The sequence below is a fragment of the Meleagris gallopavo genome, chromosome 13, assembly GCF_000146605.3.
Source record: "Meleagris gallopavo isolate NT-WF06-2002-E0010 breed Aviagen turkey brand Nicholas breeding stock chromosome 13, Turkey_5.1, whole genome shotgun sequence".
NCBI lineage: Eukaryota > Metazoa > Chordata > Aves > Galliformes > Phasianidae > Meleagris > Meleagris gallopavo.
This window is the reverse complement of record NC_015023.2, coordinates 3,052,416-3,072,369: the sequence shown is the minus strand read 5'-3', so window position 1 is coordinate 3,072,369 and position 19,954 is coordinate 3,052,416. Positions and strand designations below refer to the sequence as shown.

Sequence of the window (19,954 nt, the reverse complement as noted above, 5' to 3'; positions counted from 1 at the left end):
AAAAAAAAGGCTGTCAACATGCCAGCATACAGCTGGGACAGAATGGTAAAAGTTTGCTTCTCTCATTCCATGTCATGATTAGTCTTTGTGTTAGCAACATACTGACAATCTCAACTCTTCAATAGTTTTGATATTTAAGTCCAACAACATGGGTTTATTTTCAATCCTGTATTACTATTTTTCTTGAGGCATTACCAAAACAGTAAGTTTTAAAATGTATTAATCACATTGAAGTCTGTTAGTTTAACAGTAGAAATAAAAAAAAAAGTTGGTTCACATTTGACATAATTAGGATTTACAGCTTGCATTACTAAAAATGATGTGAAACATACTTACAGGTTTTTTTTGCTAGTAGTTTTGGGATGACTACCATGAATGAAGCTACCCTGTTTTAGCAGACAGTATTAGCAATGTTTTCCTGGATATATAGTTGTACAGAAATTGAGACAGGTTTTCTTCCCCTAAAGCAAGATTTTTAAACATCTACAAAAATGAAAAATTGAAACTGCAGATGAAAGGAACACAAGCTGCCCGCTCAGCTGTCTTCAGGTTAATGAAAAACAATGAGAGATTTCTGTTCACACTTTTCCATCTCCTCAAAATGAAACAAGCTGTTTTTATGGGATGCACTTAACATCTGGACAGATGCTTTTAAACACATCCACACTACAACAATTACTTCAAGTTTATCTTTCCACAGTTTCTAAAGCAGAAATATCATGACATGAAATCAAAATGCACCCAAATTATGATTTCCTCTCACTATATAATAAAGTACTTAGGTACTGGACAAACATTCTTAACAAATGGAAAAAAAACCTTTTTGTTTTAAAGATAAACTAATTGGACTATTGGTTTACCTGTAGTTCCCATCTCAAAGCTTCTTGGCTGAGACCAGGTTTAATGATTACCTTTTATAACCTCTGTACTTAAGCTGCTGTTGCTTCTGCATATTCTGGTTTTGGACATGGACCTGTGTTGCTCTCTATCTGGCTGGTAAATCTAACAAGAGGAAAGAAACACTATACAGAGATCCCTGGATCTGTGAATTACACCAAAGAAATACAAATAAGGTAAGTGAGTGTATGAATTACTAGATGATAACATATTCTAGACAAAAAACTTTAAAGAGAGAAGTTGGGCACAAAGCTGTAAGAGTTCAGTGACCCAAGCCCTGCATTCCTTACATGGGCAGTTTTCCATTATAGCTTGATCTTAAGTTAGATTATGTTGATTTTTAAAATCTTTAAATCATAAACCAGATTTCTCTATAGCAGAAACATTTCTGAAGACCAGCAGTACCGAGATGGATATTCCATCAATTTAAAAGGCTACAATAAAAGTGGCTACTAGCTGAATTGTCTGAACATGAAGCATACCTGAATTACTGTCTGTTTAGCTGCAAAACAATATTCCATGTTCAGATTCTAACAATTACTGGTGGAGAATTTAAGGAGAGAGAAGACTGACCAAATCAACAGTGGGAATCAGGACTAAACTATTTTAACCTCCATTTCCATCACTACTTCAGGATGGATATTATTCTAATACTGTGTGAAACAAGCAAAATTCCCAAGAAAATACTACATTCATAAGTCTAAAACTGACTTTTTTGAAGTCGAATTGTTTACAGTCTAATTCTAAACAGAATATAATGTTCAGTAGAAGGCATTCACCCTAAGTCAACACAGAGAAGAACAGCAACACTTTTTGAAGCGAAGACCTGCTAATTAGACAGTCAGGAAATGACACCTGGTCTAACATATTTGCATCTGAGAAATCAGGAAAAGGCCAAATTTAACAAAAATCAGAAACTATCTCTTCAAAAGTAAAGAAGCTGACTTCTAAGTGAAAGATGAAATCAACCTGGTCTCCTAGAGGCATTTGAAGGAGAGAGACTACACTGGTTTTTTTTGTCCTTTATTTAGATATTTCAACAAATAAATCAAATGGGTGAAGGAAGCTTGAGGAAAAGAAAAGAACAGGGCAACAGAACGGAGGATGGACAATCCATTCAGAGTCAGGAACCCCAAGCTACGAACCTAAAAAAAGAGGTAAATGCCAACACCCACTCCTTAATATGTGCAAGTGAAGGGCTAGCACAGGGAGGCAGTAAGAATGTATTTGTGACGACGTATCATCATACCAAAGTTGAAACTGCTCTTATTTGCAACAGCGTATTGGTATCTTCATGCTGTGGTTGAATTATATTTTATGAACTCATTAACTATGTATATGGCTCTGATATAAGCACAATTAAAAGAATATACAATTTTCAAGTCTTTAAATTATTTTTTAGTATTTTATACTTCAGAATTGCTTAGCTCAGCATAATATTATGAACTTCACTAATTCTTCTCAGAGGCTGAATAGGGTTGGTTCAGCTCACTGCTTCTGCAAATTTGTTAGGGTATATGTCCATTAAAAAGCTAATTGCACAGAAAGACAAATGGCAATTTTTCTTCTCCAGAAAGTGACGGATGCTTTTACAGAAAAGATATGCCACTTTTACCTCTGACAAGACTCCCAAAGGGAAGTGTAATTTATCTTTCAGTTTATGCAACCTGGAAAATGATATTCTGCATAGCTTCATTTAGGTGCTAAGAACCTGGACTGGCAAAATACTGATGCTACTAGACTAGCTATAATGTAAGGAAAATTTAAGATGCCCATACCATTGACTTTTGAGCCTGAAGTTTTATTAGATTCGTCTAATATGCAGATCACTACAAAGTCTGGAGAACGTGATCTTTTCATCACATATCAATATTAAGGTAATTTCTGCACAGAAAATATCTGAAGCAAGGAGAGCAGAGCAACTGCTTAAAGAAGGACAGAATCCCTCCAAGAAAGTACATCTTATAAGTTACAAAAATTCAGAATTCAAGTGTTCATCAAAATGTGACAGTTAAGTTAAATAAAGATAATTGCTCACTTATACAAAGTTAATTTTGAGACCCAAATAATTCTAAGAATGGTTTATGAAAACAAATATGCAAGCTGGCATGCCACAGGCCATATATGTATTTGGAAGAAAAGAAATTCCAGTTTATTAGTTAGCTGAAACTTCACGTTGAAAGCTACAACAACAAATCACTAATGTCAATTACTATTGTTATATTAAACTGAAAAGTAGTTATTAGAAATTACTTCACCAAAATGTCTCCTTCTATTTCAAGGTGGGCCTAATTAGTGGAATCTGTATGATCGTTGGTACAATTATTGGCTCAGGTATCTTTGTTTCTCCAAAATCAGTACTTGCCAATGTTGGAGCTGTGGGTCCTTGTTTAACCATCTGGGCAGTCTGTGGAGTTCTGGCAACACTAGGTAAATGGAGTCAACACAGAAGTTTCAATTTTTGCTTAAATCATTTAATTTACTACCCCGTGTCTGCATACAACTCATTTCACAAATTAGGTAACAGCACCCAGACAAAAATCAGTAATACTCTGATGACTGTAACAAATGTATTGTTTATAAACAATAGCTTAAGCTATTAAAACAATAAATAATGTTTTTAGCTTATTTTTTAAAGCAGGATTTAAGTCTTGCTCACTTTAGCAACTAATTGTAATGAAGAGAACACCTACTTAAATCACAGGCAAAATAACATGCAAAATTTACTAGCAGCGGCCTGGTATTCCTACCACTTATTATATACCACTTATAGTTGTGTAAGTCTAATTTTATCATACAAAATTTAGTACTAAGCATCTCAGAATATTTCAATTAGGAAAAGAAGAAGGAATTAATTGTTCATTATATCAGATACAGAGCATAGAAATAATCATTTCTGAGTAAGATACCAACTACCACAATGAAACTAAGAGTGCCACTGTACTTTAAAGATAAGCTCACTAGGCATTTTACTTCAAAACTGTGCAACAAGATCTTTTTCCCTATAGTTTCTAAAAGGTACATCAACTTACTGCAGTTGTCATCTGATGTTAAGTATTGGCTCTTAATGAAATCAGAACCTTTGTACTTCATCTACTAGCCTTAAACATAACTAACAGTAAATTCTAGATTGTCACTGAAGGTTCAGTGATTGTCCCAAACTCACACACATCCTCACAATTCACAATTAAAAATCTGATGTGCACAGTCAAACGTACACAAACACAAAAGAACTAAGGATACATTACATATATCTATTTACTTCTGCAATTGCACTATCTGTAAATAGCCCATAGTTTAAGATAGGTATAAACCAAACAAAAAAATAACAACTGTATTTCTTGTTGTTCAGGTGCACTTTGTTTTGCTGAACTTGGTACAACAATCACAAAATCAGGAGGAGAATATCCTTACCTTATGGAGGCCTTTGGCCCAATACCAGCATTTCTATTTTCTTGGGCAAGCCTGCTTGTCATAAAGCCCAGTTCCTTTGCTATCATATGTCTCAGCTTTGCAGAATATGCATCAGCTCCCTTTTATCCAGGTTGTGATCCACCTCCAGTAGTCATCAAGTGCCTTGCAGCAGCTGCCATTGGTAAGACATTTGTATTATTATTATTATAAGTGACAAATTCCATAATTCCAAACTTCTGTTTACCCTCATCCATTTCAGCACAGTAAGAATTCAGTACATTAATTCTTATGAGGACAGCAGGAGGCAATGCTACACTGAAAGGAACAGAACTGTGGAACAATGTTTTATTTTGGACCAAAGTATTAATTCTTATTTATTATTTTTGAAGTACTAATAGCAATTTATTTTAATTTTGGAACAACACAGTAGTAATTGTGGGAAGGACTCACTGACTCAATACACAAAATAGATGGTTTACTTCTAGCCTAGGTTTCTGCTTTACCAAGAAAAATACAGCCATAAAACAAACACTTATCTGGACCAGAAAAGAAAAAAATGTTAGCAAAGATATTTCTGTATTTATCACAATGCAGTGCAGTTACTATGTACATAATTTTGTTATTGTTAAAGGCAGATACCTAGTTCAATAACTTTTTCCTCATTACTTTAAATCAACCATTCATGTTAAAAAAATGTGCGAGTTACATATGTAGCCTATGAGGAAAAAGCATTAAAGAGAGTAAGGGAAAAAATGCTTATTTTTCTTTCGGCTCTGACGAATTTAATGCAAGACATGTATTTATTTCTTTTAGTGGTAATTACAATAGTGAATTCACTGAGTGTGAAGCTGGGAAGTTATCTCCAGAATTTTCTCACAGCTGCTAAAATGATAGTAGTGGCAATCATTGCTATAAGTGGGATTGTTCTCCTTGCACAAGGTAATCAAATATACATTCACTTCCAACAATTATTTTAGTTTCTGCTGTGATCTTTAAGAATTTCCTACTGACAAAAATGGCACAAAAAAGGTTATCTTTCCTCAGTGTCCCAAAGTCCCTTCAAAACTACAGTACTTTCTTTAAGAGGAAGTGGGGTAAGAATTTCAATACTACCAATAAGTTCATAAAAATTCTAATTGATTTTTTAACAAGATGTTTCAAAAGACCCAGGAGATGCTGGAGTTTTTCTTCATCTAGTGGTGATTAGCCAAATTATAACATTGTGTCACTAGTATTCGTCTTATTTCCAGGAAAAACCCAAAACTTTCAAGATTCTTTCAAGGACAGTAAAATTTCTGTTAGCTCTATTGGTTTGGCATTCTACAATGGACTCTGGGCATATGATGGATGGTAAGGTATCTTTACCAGTGTTAACAGTTACAGTTTAACAGCCTTAACTCTCTCCTCCAGTAGGACTCACAAGATGTAAGTTAACATCTAAATTTTCATAAATAATCTCTTAATGAACTGTGGACAAAGAACAGTATCCTCAGTTAAAAAAAAAAAATCAGCAGGTTACTGTTTACTAGGGAAAAATTTTATAGTAGATCCTGATAGGACTGACTCAGTGCTAAAGGTGGTTAGATACTGTAGTAATGAGAGAGACAAAAACAGCTAATTCCATCAGTTCAGGCAAAAGCTCTACAGGTTACCCCTAAAGTCCATGTTTTATGAACCACTCAATTAGTACAAGAGAATGTAAGCATTAGAAGTTTTAATTGACATGGTTTCACATCTTTTCTTTTTCATCTTCCGTTGGAATTATCATAGTAACAATTCTTTCCCTGAGAAGCTTCCAGTGAATATCTCATCTATTTTGTTGTTATCTATTGTGTTAATACAAAGAAAAGTTAGATAATATCATAAATATGGAAGGTTTTAGGTTTACATTCATGTTCTAAATAAAGCATCCATATTCAGTAACTCAGAAGACTACTTTTCCTCTATTATTTTCATCAGAATAAACTTATTTACCTGAGGAACATAGATAATCTCTGCTACAGTACAGAAAATATACATTTCACTTCCTGGAACTAACAGGAATGTGAACTGGCTTGAGGCTCTGCTGGTACAAATCTAAGATTAAAAAAACAAAATAAAAAAAAACAAAAACAAAACGACCTTAGACAAAATATCAGTCCAAATTTAAATTGATTATTCTTTCAGGTTCTCTTTCCAAGCTTGAGGCTCTCAACTCAAGCATGCACATCTGTGTTTCAGATACTTACCTAGACTTTTTTTTGTTGGGGGGGGAGGGGTGGGAAGGGAAAGCTACTGCCTAAATCCTGAAGAATTATTTCAAAAACCATCAGGGACTGAAATTTCAAAAGCTGCCGGGCAAACTATAAATATGAATTTCTCATGTTTTCAGAAGCAGAAGAGTAAAAAAAACCAAAATGTTTTATGTTGTCTGTGGTCTACTGAAAATGTGTATCTGGAACTGTAAATTCCAATTTAAGGTGTATACAATGTAACTTAAAGAGATATTGCTAAAGACTTGAACTTGTGTCCTTGCAATGGGTACAGTCAGCTAGCGCTTTTACTTGAAAAGATTTAGATATTACAAAGCTTGAAGCTCAAAGGAAGTTTCTGGTTATTCCAGGACATTATACCCAGGAGCTAAGACAATCTAATTCAAAATTATACAGGCACTTCTGAAATTGCAGGATGCATCAAAACTTTAAGGAAGAAAAAGTTAGTTATTTGAGGCTCACAGCTGGATAAGAAACTCATACTTTTTTTTTGACCACAGTTTAATTTTTTTTAAACTGGAAAGGCAAACAGTAACAGGAAGTAACATCTGATTACTAGTAACATCTTGCTAATGTCTTTATTTCCAGGAATCAACTCAATTATATCACAGAAGAACTGAAGAATCCTTACAGGTAAAAGAAATACACACGAAAGTTGTATTTCTAGCAATAAAACAAAAATCTATTTTTGTACAGGCTAGCACTTATTTTGGCTTGACTTCAAAAGGAATGCTTACTCAAAGTTTGAGTACTAGCAGACAAAGAGCTATCATACATTCTGGCTTTCATAAATGCGATTTCCTTTTTCAATTTTTTTTCAATCCAGATTTCTGTTGCTCTACAGTAAAGGAACGTAAACATACCTGAAGAATATCTGGGGAAAAAGAGTCCAGTTCACTGCAGTAACAATGCCAATGACACAGCAATGCTAATGAAGTCTTACTTTTGCATTCTTTAGAAACCTACCACTATCTATAATTATTGGAATCCCCCTGGTTACAGTTTGTTACATTTTGATAAACATTTCATATTTCACCACAATGACTTCAACAGAACTCCTGCAGTCCCAGGCAGTTGCTGTGGTAAGTCTCATTATTATTATTATTATTATTATTATTTTAAATAAAAGCATTTGAAGAAGGCTGTGTGCACTAGGGGCTTCTTCCGCAGTAACAAATGAATAAAAAGCAAGATGTAAATTTAAGATAGAATTTAGTTGTGAACTGTCAGCCTCACACCTTGATTCCCCCACTCCTGTTGTCTTCTTAATAAAAAAATTATACAATGACTAATTTAAAATGCTTCATCATATCCCAAGGAAAAAAATGCAAGCAAAAGTAATGCAGTCTTTGAGGCAACATTCTGTAAGGGCTACAGCTCAGCAACTTTTTTTTTTTTCCCCCAATAAGTACTAAAAAGTATATGGAAAAATAACTGCTACTTTATCCTTGACAGTGTTTCCAGTAGTTCAAAGAAACAGAACATGCAAAATGAGTAGATTAGACCTTATCATTCTGAAGATAACAGTTGGCTGTAGGTCACTTCCTCATTAGATCCAATTTTAACTTAACATGATTAAGAGAAATCATTTTTTCATTTCTGCAAGATCATACAATTGACAAAGTTCTTTAAAGATTATTCCTAAGATTTTAGAAACTTACATAAATACATCTGTCCCTCCAGTTCCACTCATTACATTTTCCAGGGGGATCCGGCTTCCAAACCACTGATCAGTGTCTTGCAGCAATTTTCCATTGTTAGTTTTATGTAAAAACAAAGAGCACCTCATATGCATGCAGAAGGCAGTTTAACACAATTAAGAAGTACATTAACAAAAATATTCAATCGCATGGAAATCTTATAAAACATAATTTTGATGCAATTTAGTTATCTTTGTTTTTCCTCAATCAAGAGGTACAGTTCCTAATCCAAAGTATAATGCTGATAAAGATCACTTCTCTCGCTAAGCTCACCACCTATGGTAAGCTAGCACAGAACTAGCTATGAAGTGATGAGACGAAGAGAATCTCAACTGCTACTGGGCAGTACAAAAGTAACGCAGCAAAAAGCAGAGCGAGTGCTCTGTATGAACACATCTCTAGAAGTAGCTTCATTGCTTAATGCTAGTGAGTACCCTGCTACTGGATAAAGCAACTATACTTTGACAGTAAGCTTGAGCAGAAGTACAACTCCTTATGCTTGACTTACTTAAAAGTTAATCAGCTGCTAAATACAAATCCAAAATGTCCCTCCTGTCCAAGTTTTAATTTAAATTCCCTTACAGCAGACCAATGTATCTACATTAGTCCCAATGCATCAAGTAGAAACTACCAATATAACAAGGTGCAGGAACTTTGCAAACTTTACAAGTTTGTCCTTCATGTTTTCACCCACAGTAATGCCTCAGAACAATAATGGTAGTGGAGATGTAACATCTTTCTCTGTAGGTTGTACATCTACAGCAATCTCTGCAGCAATCATATCTTTTGTTTTGCAGACATCCCCAAACCAAGCCTTAAACAGAATTTTAATGTATTTTTTCACATCAGTCTCCCAGTGTTTCCTACATATGCTGCGTCAAAAACATTGTTAAAAATACAGTCTATTTTTGAAGTGGCACCAACATTTTAATATTTCAAGATGCAGTTAAAATAACAAAAATGATTAATTTTAATCCCATATCCCAGACGTTTGGAGACAGAGTCCTTTATCCAGCCTCCTGGATAATTCCTCTCTTTGTGGCCTTTTCTACAATTGGATCTGCCAATGGGGTATGTTTTACTGCAGGCAGGTAAGCTTCCATTCCAAATAACTTAAAATTATTTTTTTGAAGAGTGAAAAAAAAAAATAATGTATTTATATTCAACCAGAATAAATATAGAGAGAAAATAACTGAAGTACTTGCAAATCTAGCCGCAGTACATTTTGCAAAAAGAAGCAATCACTACACAGATTTGAAAAAACCTCTTCATTTCAAAGTAGGTAGAGTTTTTTTTTCCTGGCTGAATTTAAAGCAAATCATTAAGCAAACAAAAAAAGATTAAGAATTAGAACGTGACTACAGAATTAATAGTCAAAATAAGAACTTGAAAAAGTAGCTGCTCCTTTAGATCTATTGCTCAACATTGCTATTTACTATTTCATAAAAAATGTATACTATCTGAACACGATAGGATTGTACAGACTTTAAGAGAAGGCTGTCAAGGTTCTTTGATGTAGAAAAAAATTAAAACAAATACTCTTTAATAAGACACAAGCACTAAATTTTTTTTCCAAAACAATTCCGGATAAATGAAATGTGAAAAACTAATGACTGAAAACAGAATTAGTTTCAAGTTCTGTGCATTAATATCAGTTATTTCCACTATTCCAGTTTACTACAATATTCCCTAAATACCACTGTATATGAAAGGAAATAGTGATGCACACTAGAGGAAACTCAATTCAAATGCAGTTGCACAATAAAAACAAATCTTAAGATCAATGGTACTCTGCCCTTCCTCTTTCTGGAGAAGTGAACCCACTTTATCTCCACCAGGCTAACAAGCTTGCCTTGCCTTTGTTTTTTTTTTTTTCCAGACTTGTTTATGTAGCAGGCCGTGAAGGGCACATGCTAAAGGTGCTCTCTTACATCAGCGTTAAGCGCTTAACACCAGCACCTGCTATCATATTTTATGTAAGTATACACCCTAAGTACAGAGAAATTATGACCAAAATGTTAGCAAGCACTTTAAAAATTTCCTACCAGCAGTCTTGACACATCTTTGAATCTCTGTGGGATTAGGATCTGTATATGACTACAGATGACAGTATTACTAAGTATTAGGGGAAAAAAGACAGCAGAAGAGCAGCAACTCCTTAATTTGAAAAGTTCCATTCCACAGATGAATTTTCAAATCAAAATGCTATGAATCCATAGTATGAAAGTTAAACCAAAAAAAAAACATTAAAATATTGGCAAATTCTTTACTTCACAGGATGCCTGTAGAATATTTCCTGCTGCATTCCCTCCTCTTAAGGATGCATTTACATCTCTCCATTTAAGAAGACTTCTCTATACTTAGTAAATGTATTTTAAAATAAAACTAGACTATTTTTATACTTTACCTGTTTACATAAAGGTTAAACCAGATAAACTCAATTTTATTGCTCCATCCACTCCCAGTAAATTCACTACCTAAAAAAACACATTTAAATAGTCCCTTCCTTCCACACGGACAGTCAACAACAAAATGAATGAGTACACACAATTTAAGTCTTTTAACTTAAAACAGAGTTTAAGCTTCACACAAGTAGCTGCAATTCCCTTGTACTCAAATATTTAAGCAAAAGCACACAGAAATCAGGCTCTGAATGCTATAAACATACACCCATACAGGGACACAAGTGTAGTTCAATCTTTAATAATAGGCTATGCTAACTCTTGTTTTTGTTTTTAGGGGGCTATTACTATTATTTATATTATCCCTGGTGACATTAACACACTCATAAACTATTTTAGTTTTGCGGTCTGGATATTTTACGGTTTAAGTGTATTTGCACTTATTGTTATGAGGTTTACAAGAAAGGAACTCAAGAGACCAATCAAGGTAAGTTCAGCATTCAGTATGGCTTTTCTTATGTTTCCATAAATAGCATAAACTAATTCTAGAAGTCTGGATACTTACACAACATCCTCTGCCCCACATGAAGTTTAGCCATTATTATTTGTAGCTCCTTCAAGTTTCACACCAGGACAAAGCTCAAAGACTCAAAGCAACCCATGCAATGTTTATATATATATATTTTATTTTTTTTTTTTTACTACACACACAGACCACAGGTAGAAGCTCCGTTTCAGATTTTCAGGGATGGGAACCTACAGTCAGCAGACACAAAAGACAGGTTCAGAGTTCACTACACTGGAGTAAAGTCCCAAATCCATTAAAACACATGTGAATTACTACACTGCAATTAGCAATATAAAGAGATTTTTAAATTACTTAAAAGACCTCCTCTATCCACATTCTTGCTATTTTAATTGCCAGATCTAGTTCCAGAAATGTCATAAGGCAACAAAAATCTGCCTCTCATATATGCAATTTCTGTAAGAACTGTAAAACAACTCACTAAGTATTTTTGTGAATATTATTATCATTTATTTATTTATTTTTTAAACTTGCAGATACCTATTGTCATTCCAGTTATAGTGACATTAATATCCATTTTATTGGTTCTGGCACCAATCATCACCGCACCTGAACTGGCCTATTTGTACTGTGTTTTATTTATACTAAGTGGACTTATATTTTATGTACTTTTCGTTCATTTCAAGTTCAAGTGGTCCCAAAAAATATCAGGTAAGTATACCTCAATTGCCAAATTCAACAGAACATTCTTAAGCTTTACAGTAACTACTCCAACAGAACTCTTTTTATGGTCTATGCCAACTAAATCATATAGTGCAGGGAACAAAAAGGGAGGCAATCTTCCAGACAGATAAGTTAGTAGAGCTCACTGCGTGTCACTGAAGAGCGTTTTATTCATTTCTGCAAAAGAAAAGGATGTCCAACTTAAAGCAACAAAGAAACTTAGTTTGCAGGTCTATACACTGCAGTAGTAACACAAAGAAGCACTTTTTAAATAAATAGAACTACTTTAACTGTAATGTTAGCTTTTCAGAAAGTTCCTGTAGTTCTTAATTAGAGAGCAGCAAATATTCGTGTGCCACAGAGCACTTCACTGTTGGCTCAAGTTATCAGTTTCACTATGCTTACTAAGCACAACGTCAGCATTAATATTGGTCTTAATCAATGCTGTTGAGCAAACTGAAAGCTGCAAGCAGTCAGTGTAATCATTTATAAAATGATTTTGCTTAATCTCAAAAGGAACTCTGTAATCTCTCAAAAACTGTGATATGCAGGAATTTCTAAGAGGAAAACAGCTACAGAAAGCAGAATTAACAGTTCTACAGACAAAAAAATGCATTTCTCTCCCGACCTGAGTTATCACCCATTACATAATTATGCAGTTAGAAACAATTCACTCTATAAAAAGTTTAGAAACCCTAGAGTATTTTAGCTTGTTTCAATTTCCCACCCTTATTTAAATTTTAGATATGAGAAGACACACAACAACGTCAAAGAATATTTTTAACTAAGAAAAATTTTGTTAATCAGAATATAAATACTTTTTTTCCCCGAGAAGGCTTCTAATAATTCATTTCCTTCCCAGACCCCATCACTATGCACCTTCAGATGCTTTTGGAAGTTGTTCCACCAGAGGAAGTTGCAGAATAAAATATTTTGTGTGATAAAGTGTTTTTAAGTGCTACATCAGTTGAAGGAGATTCCATTCAGTTTGGGGCACACTTAAACTTTCTGAATTGGTATGTTCATACTCGTGTGCAGCATTTTTGCAGTGCTTAGTATGTGAAGTACATTAAATATAAAGAATAAAAGATTTCTGAGCCAAATTAGTATACAGCAAAGCCTTTTTCATTGCTTGCTAATATGTTAAGCTTGTCTTTCTTTTCTGCACTAGTAACACTTAAAATAAGGACTTCTCAATTAAAATGACAATAAAACTTACCAGTAGCATTTGGTCAGAACCTCTCTTTTCTTCCTGCTCAAAGAACAGGTAAACACAGCAGCTCATTTGCAGCAACACCTACAAGCCACACAAAAACAGCAGAGACAAAAAACAGACTATCTTTAGTTTCTCAGACCAGTGTTTACTGGTCATCAAAAAGCTTCAAGGCTGAGGGACTGGAGTATGAACAAACATCACATCAGAGAACAAAAAAACAAGCAAAAAACTAACACAAGTCATCAATTAAGGCTTAATTTCTCAGGTATATTCATTTTCTCCCATGCCATCTAAGGAATAGAACACCAAGTAAATGCAACAGAAGCTATCACTCAGCATGAATGTGACTTAATAGGACTAATTTCACCATTCTACAAATGCTCCCTTTTGTAGCTGCCAAAAATGAAATTGAAAAAATAGATTCTACATCCATATATGTGAGTATGCAGCTTTCAGTTTCTCTGATCAAGAGACAGATGGGTTTTTGGTTAATCTCCTTTACTTACTGTATTCCCTACAGTAAATAGATAAGGAATTTTCTCAAGTAATTTGTCAATGTTTTTAAGTGATTAATTTAACAAAGACTGTTCAAAATACTGAAAGCTAAGCCCTCGACAACTTTTAAGTATGCTCATTTTAAATAAATAACACAGGAATGCTAAACAAATGGCTTAACAACAGAAGTTCATACTAATGATAGCCTAGTGAATTCAACTAAGGAAGCTTTTTCCATCATACAGAAGCTACAAAGAAATGAATAAAAATCTTATATTCCTGCATATCTCACTTTGCATTTACCTAGATGGATGAACAACACCAAAAGTACATATCATGTAATGATATGTAAAATCTTGGAGTAGATTTTGTGGTTAGAATCATGAAAATATCTCTACACGCAGTCAGGGCAGAACTAACAAAAAAGCTCAAAAATGACGAAGAAAAGCAAGGGGAAAAGAAAAGCAAAATAAAATTCTCATTCATTACATATGAAACAAATACCAAATACTGCATTTCGTCCTACTCACACTGCTGTTACTGCCTCTCCCAGTTGACAAAAATATGACCCCAAATGAAAGAACTATAAAGTTCAGAGAAGAACCAAAAATAAAATACTTTTTTTTTTTTTCCCCTGTAATGAATGACTCCACCTACTATCATTTTCAAGGTTAAAAAACATACCTGATTGGGGGTGGAGAGGAAAACAACAGAAACCTTGTATCTTACTTTCTTGTAAAGTGGGAAAAGCAAGGTATTTGTTACTGTTGCATCTTGAAGGTACAGGATATCAAGACAACAGAGCAGGGATGGCTTCAGAACGCAAGTATTTAATACTATTGAGTTCCTTAGTGCAGGAGAAACGTTAGGAATTGACATAGCTCAAGAAACAGCAAGTCCAGAGAGAATCTCATCCTCATGAAAATCCTGATCAGAAATTGCTAGAGGCCAAAATAACATTTCTGGAAATTAATGCTATATTCTTTACATTGTTCTTCATATACTGGCTTTTGGTACCTGTTAAGAATGCAGGGCTAAAGACACCTTCTGCTTTTACCTGAAGTAGGGTGCCCCACTTTTCAAACAAACATTAGATATTACTTACTATGCCTATTAAAAAGCCATCTAATACTGTATTTAGATATCAGACAAGTCAGACAAAATGCACAAAGAAAGAAAACCTCCTGTCCAATCACTATTTCAGTCATTTGACAGTCTCCTCTTCCCATTACAATGCAGAACAAGACCAATACAGGTCTACAGGTGCATTAGTTACTAAGTAAGTACATTCAAAACTACTGCAGTGTTGCCAGTATCTGTCCTGAGCACAGGCAAAGCTTATAAGCTAAGCTCACTATAATCAGATTCCCAAGGGTATTACAATTTTTTAAAGTATGTGTTTCTCAATATTTAATTGCTATTACCACAACTTATTGACACACGCTAGTTTCCCACTGACATCAGAAGTATTCTTAAATATTCAGAAATCTTAATTATATACAATATACAAATACTAAAAAAATTCTGTTAGCATGTTAAAAAAAAATCTGTCTCAAAGATATTATCAAGGGCATGCTGAAGTTTCCAAATAGCAAGTATATTCTTCCTCATTAAAAATGCAACAAAAGTTAGACTCTCAAAATAAGTCTGTAAAATTTCTATCCTAAACCATCATGTCTGTTTCTCCAGTGGAACTACATGTTTTGAAGACTTACAGATGAAAAGAGATGCACTAGTTTCATGTATTATGAATAGCTATTACATTACTACATCACTGTGGGATTATTATTTTTAATGTGTACAAATATAACAGTGAAAAACTATTTACTGAAAGATTACATATAGAAGTGCAAAGCCGTTGGGATAGGCAGACAAGATTCCACAGACGAGATGAGTTTCAGAAGTGACAGGACGTGAAATAAGAAAAAGAATTCAGGAAAAGTGGAATCATGACATTGAAAATAAACATTGAATATTCCATCATGGCATTAATTCCATTGATGTCGTACAGTAGATAGCTACTATAGTTACCAAACAGAATTGTATTTTATAACAAGTCAAAGTATTTGCAGTCAAAGGAAAATTGCCATCTGAATTTATTTGTGCAGAACTGACAAACAGGCAGTTACAAAGCTGATGCTTTCCATGCACATGGACATTTACAAAAGAAACAATCAGAACTTATTAAACCGCAAAAAATTATCTACTGCTACCACAGCAAACTCAGAAAGGTAAATTAGAAGCTCTTTAATTAATTTAAATACATATACGTATTTGCACAAAATCATTAAAGCCAAAAGTTCTAAAGTGAAGACACTGGAATACATATATATGAAGTTATCATGTAGAATATTTCTCCAGATGCTTAGAACCCAAGTCAAGTCTTTGCTTACCATCTTCCTCCTAAAATTAAAGGCAATTCTGCAATCTATACATTTAGTTCCATCAATTTTGGGAGTAATTGTCATGCAACAGATACTACTTTACAATATTAACCTTAACAGAAACAAAAAATAGACACATGTCCCAATTACTCATCACTTTCTGCACCACTGTCTTCTGAAAAGTCAACCAGCTCTTCTGCCACTGCAGCAGTGCGATGCAGCTTTTTAGTACCTAGAAGTAATTAACAAAACATAATACTCATAAAGCAAGACAAACCAAGAGCTTCAAAACAAAAATTAGCAGCCCTTCTGGCTACAGACTAGACCAAAACACTACAAGACATTGGGCTAAAATGCTTTCTTTCTATGGTACTCTGACAGAAAAAAAAAACATTGTGGTTTGCTAGTAGAGGTTCTCTCACGTGTTTCTGGAGTTGAACAAGAGTTATGTATATGAAATAACTCAGTGATTTAAATAAAATGCAAATCTGGATGCAAATTATTTCATGCACGGTAAGCACTTATTTGTTCATTCCTTACCAACTGGAAAAGGGCTTTTGTCTTCAGAATCTTCCCAGTAATCAAAGTCAAAAGACACATGAGGATTCTGTTAACAAAAAACAGTCTGAAATATCTGAACTTAAAAACAGATAGTATGTTGGGAACATTCAGTGATTATCAAGTTAATTTCCACTTCACCTTGTTCTTTAGTAACTTGCACCATGCTCCTTTTTTCTCTTTTCTGAGGACAATAATAGCCTCTTTATCCTTAATCACACATGCAGACTTTTCTGTAAGTATACACTGATACAGTTCCATATCAGCCAAGTAAAATTTGCCTTCTGAGCAGGCACTATATTATAAAAAAGAAATTAAAAGAATTAAATGCAAGCTAATAGCTGAACTTCGTGTTTATTAAACTTAAGTTTCTTAAACCTACCTGAAAATTACCTTTTCCTCAGAGAATTCACATTTATAGTCAGCTATCCTCGCTATTCGAACCTTCACTGTAACAGCCTCTTCATTTTCAAACCATTTTATTTTTGGATAGAAACTATAATAAAGTTTAATTGGAGTTAGTCCAAAAATAGAAAATAAGCTGCCTTAACTACAGCCAAGATTCTCACACCAGGATGCCAACAAACAGCACCTGTATGCATACTCAAACCCTAACAGACTGACTGAATAACAATGACAGAAAAGCATATCAGGATGCCAGCCCAGTCTGCTACAAAAGCACTGTCATCTCAGTTGTTGGAGCAGAACACCTGTTATAGTTCAAGTCAGGAGACAAGCTGCATTCCAAAGGAATAAACCATACTGCCTCATGCAAGGACAGTATGATAGTCTAATCTTGAAATTAGAAGTTAACATACACTGTTCTATCTGCAAAGGAATAGGGATAAGGGATTCATTGAAAAAAATTAAAGTGGGCCATAATTTCCTGTTGAAGACATTTATATTATTCTATTCCCATTTTTTCAAAGAATATTAACACAAAGAGAAAGACAAAACCAATTCATCTCATTAAATACCAACATGCAGAGACAAGAGCAGGAGCTACAGTTTAAAGCTCAGATAGGATAGTATTTGGTGAAAACAATCCAACCAATTTCAACCTGTAATACCACCTATTTACTGCCAAAATAATCTCAGTAGGATAACTGTCCTGTTTGGCAGTTTGCAATAAAAAGGAAGAATGACTGAAATTTTGTACCATTTCTGCTGATGCAGTGAAGAGTCTTCTGCTTCCTTAGTTTGAGCAACACCATCTAAAAATAAGAAATGCAGGAAGATATTCTATACTTACCTATACAAACCAGGTACTTCCAGAATACCCCAGTAACACTATAAAATTAATTTGCTAGCAATCAGATTACAACTGTAAGCATAACTCCAGCATTTATGTCAGGTGATTCCAACTTAGAAATATATTTCATCAATAATTCAAATGAAGTTTCAACTAGAAAATATTACAGGTGATATTAAAAAAATAAATCATATTTTTCAGGTAAGAAAGGTCTTTTCAGTCTTCCAAGCATAAGTTTAACAGATCCCTGAAACAACTAGTAGTAATATTACTACCAATCACAGCTCAAAACATGGCATTACTGTCACCAGGTGGTAAATAAAGAAAAAAATAATCTACAATAAACATTTCAGGACCTTGTGATTTTTTCTTTTTTCCCCTCCATCACTCAACCCTCATCTCTCCAAACTGAGATTTCAACTCAAGTCAGATCATTTTCTGTTCTCTTCTATGGCTAACACCAAGCCATGTGCTTTTAGTCCTCTACTGACTGAATACCAAGTCCCTGAACACTAGGTTAAAAGGAAAAGCTGTCTTCTACCATCCTAAATCTATATAATAAAAGTTAGACTTCTCAGTGAACAATGCTGTAATTCACTTTGGATATTCCAGCAGATTTTAATTTCTTCCAATGCTATGGCCTTTGACAGCAAAACACTGGTAGTTAAAATTTTCTGCTCCCACACTCCAGAGCTAAACAATTCTGAGTATTTCAAGGACAGTGAATTCCCAAAGTAGTAAAATAGGTGTATTAACATGGCTTATTCACACAGCATCTTCAGACTGCTAACTAGGACTTACTCTAAAGACTAGCTATGTGGTACCGTGCTGGGTTCTCAGAGAAGTCTGCACTGTTAACTAAGAAGTCCATCTAGGCACTTAACTGGAGAACAAGTCTAAGAAGTATTTGGAAAATTATGAGCATGCTTACCACACAGATGATTCCCCATAATCACTTTAGAAGAATTACAGTTTTCTGAAGAATTTTCCTTTAAGGACACATTCTGCAGTTCAGACATATTTTCAGGACTAGCTGCATCCTCCTTTATGCTTCTGAATACAGAAAGACATACTTTTAAAATGAAATGAAATGTTTAAAAATGTTAACTATTCAAAGGATTCCTAATGAGAGTTGGAAACTATTTAAGTTTTTAATTTTAACATATACAGAAAATAGTGCAGAACTTTTAAAATGCACTTTTGCAACAAAAACCAACCAACCAAATTACTGTTTTAATTTTAGCTGGGATTTAATTGTTTTCTTCAGCATCTGATACGATGCTGTTTTGGTTCTAGAACAAAAACAATAACACACCAATGTTTAAAGCAGCAGTTGTACAGAGCCAAGGCCACCTGCAGCAAAGGGCCCAAGGAGTTGGGAGGGAACAGAACTCTAACAGCTGACTTAAAGCAGCCATAGGGATATTCATGCTATATGACATTATGCAGAAGGAGTTATGAAGGGGGTCAAGGGTCAAAAGGAGATTTCATCTCTCACTCTTCTGTTGCTTGGGGAGCTAGCATGGCCATCTATCAGGGGCTAGCGAGCAACTGCTTGTGCATCACTAACCATATACATTTACAAACACACAAACAGCATAATTAACCTTTTCTTGATCTTAGTAAATTAGCTTTATCTCAATCCATGAGTTCTACTTTTTTTTTTTTTTTTTTTATTCTTTCCCTACTCCCACCTGGGAAGGTAGGAAGGAAAAAAACAAAGCAAATGACTGTAGTGCTTAGCCACCTGGCAGATTAAACCACAGCAACTATGAATGCCGTCATCGTATGCATTTTAAATGAAGAATCTTGGATCCTTCACAGATCACAGAAAGAGGTGCCCTTCCACACCACATATTTACTCAATGAAGTAATTTTTTAAACTAGCAACGTGCACAGAATTGTTGCCATAAAAAACATCACGTAACCCCAGTCATTAAAGAGTAGTGCCCTAATTAGTTAGATGAGAGCAGATATCACAAACAATATCATCTTGTTTAAATAAAAATCATACTCTCCAATAAATAATGTAAATATCCAGTTATTTCCTAATAAAAACTAGTTAGACGGAAAAATAAATTTGGAAACACTCACAAAGCTCCAAATTCTTTGTATGACTGAATACTTCAGTGCTC

The 19,954-nt window shown here is 34.3% G+C and overlaps 3 protein-coding genes across 3 annotated transcripts in view; 1 reads left to right on the top strand and 2 right to left on the bottom strand.

Annotated features, from left to right (window-relative positions):
• Positions 1 to 1,418, bottom strand: part of TDRD12 (tudor domain containing 12) — a 10,502-nt gene extending 9,084 nt beyond the window's left edge. The window contains exon 1 of the mRNA XM_031555392.1: positions 1,380 to 1,418. Within this exon, the coding sequence (XP_031411252.1) occupies positions 1,380 to 1,418 (39 nt within the window). The remainder of the gene's footprint in view (positions 1 to 1,379) is intronic.
• On the top strand, positions 929 to 12,875 carry SLC7A9 (solute carrier family 7 member 9). The gene is made up of 13 exons (XM_010717754.3): positions 929 to 1,073; positions 1,929 to 2,054; positions 3,180 to 3,327; positions 4,250 to 4,492; positions 5,125 to 5,250; positions 5,562 to 5,661; positions 7,152 to 7,196; positions 7,522 to 7,645; positions 9,251 to 9,354; positions 10,143 to 10,239; positions 11,003 to 11,152; positions 11,728 to 11,902; positions 12,777 to 12,875. The coding sequence occupies exons 2-13, from the start codon at positions 1,950 to 1,952 to the stop codon at positions 12,839 to 12,841; spliced, it is 1,482 nt and encodes a 493-aa protein (XP_010716056.1). The 5' UTR covers positions 929 to 1,073; positions 1,929 to 1,949; the 3' UTR covers positions 12,842 to 12,875.
• A 3,231-nt stretch (positions 12,876 to 16,106) lies between these two features.
• On the bottom strand, positions 16,107 to 18,891 carry LOC104912930 (putative ATP-dependent RNA helicase TDRD12). The gene is made up of 6 exons (XM_010717753.3): positions 18,751 to 18,891; positions 17,727 to 17,781; positions 16,950 to 17,063; positions 16,709 to 16,862; positions 16,550 to 16,616; positions 16,107 to 16,241 (listed from the first exon to the last, which is right to left on the bottom strand). The coding sequence occupies exons 1-6, from the start codon at positions 18,836 to 18,838 to the stop codon at positions 16,156 to 16,158; spliced, it is 564 nt and encodes a 187-aa protein (XP_010716055.1). The 5' UTR covers positions 18,839 to 18,891; the 3' UTR covers positions 16,107 to 16,155.
• Positions 18,892 to 19,954: the final 1,063 nt, after the last annotated feature.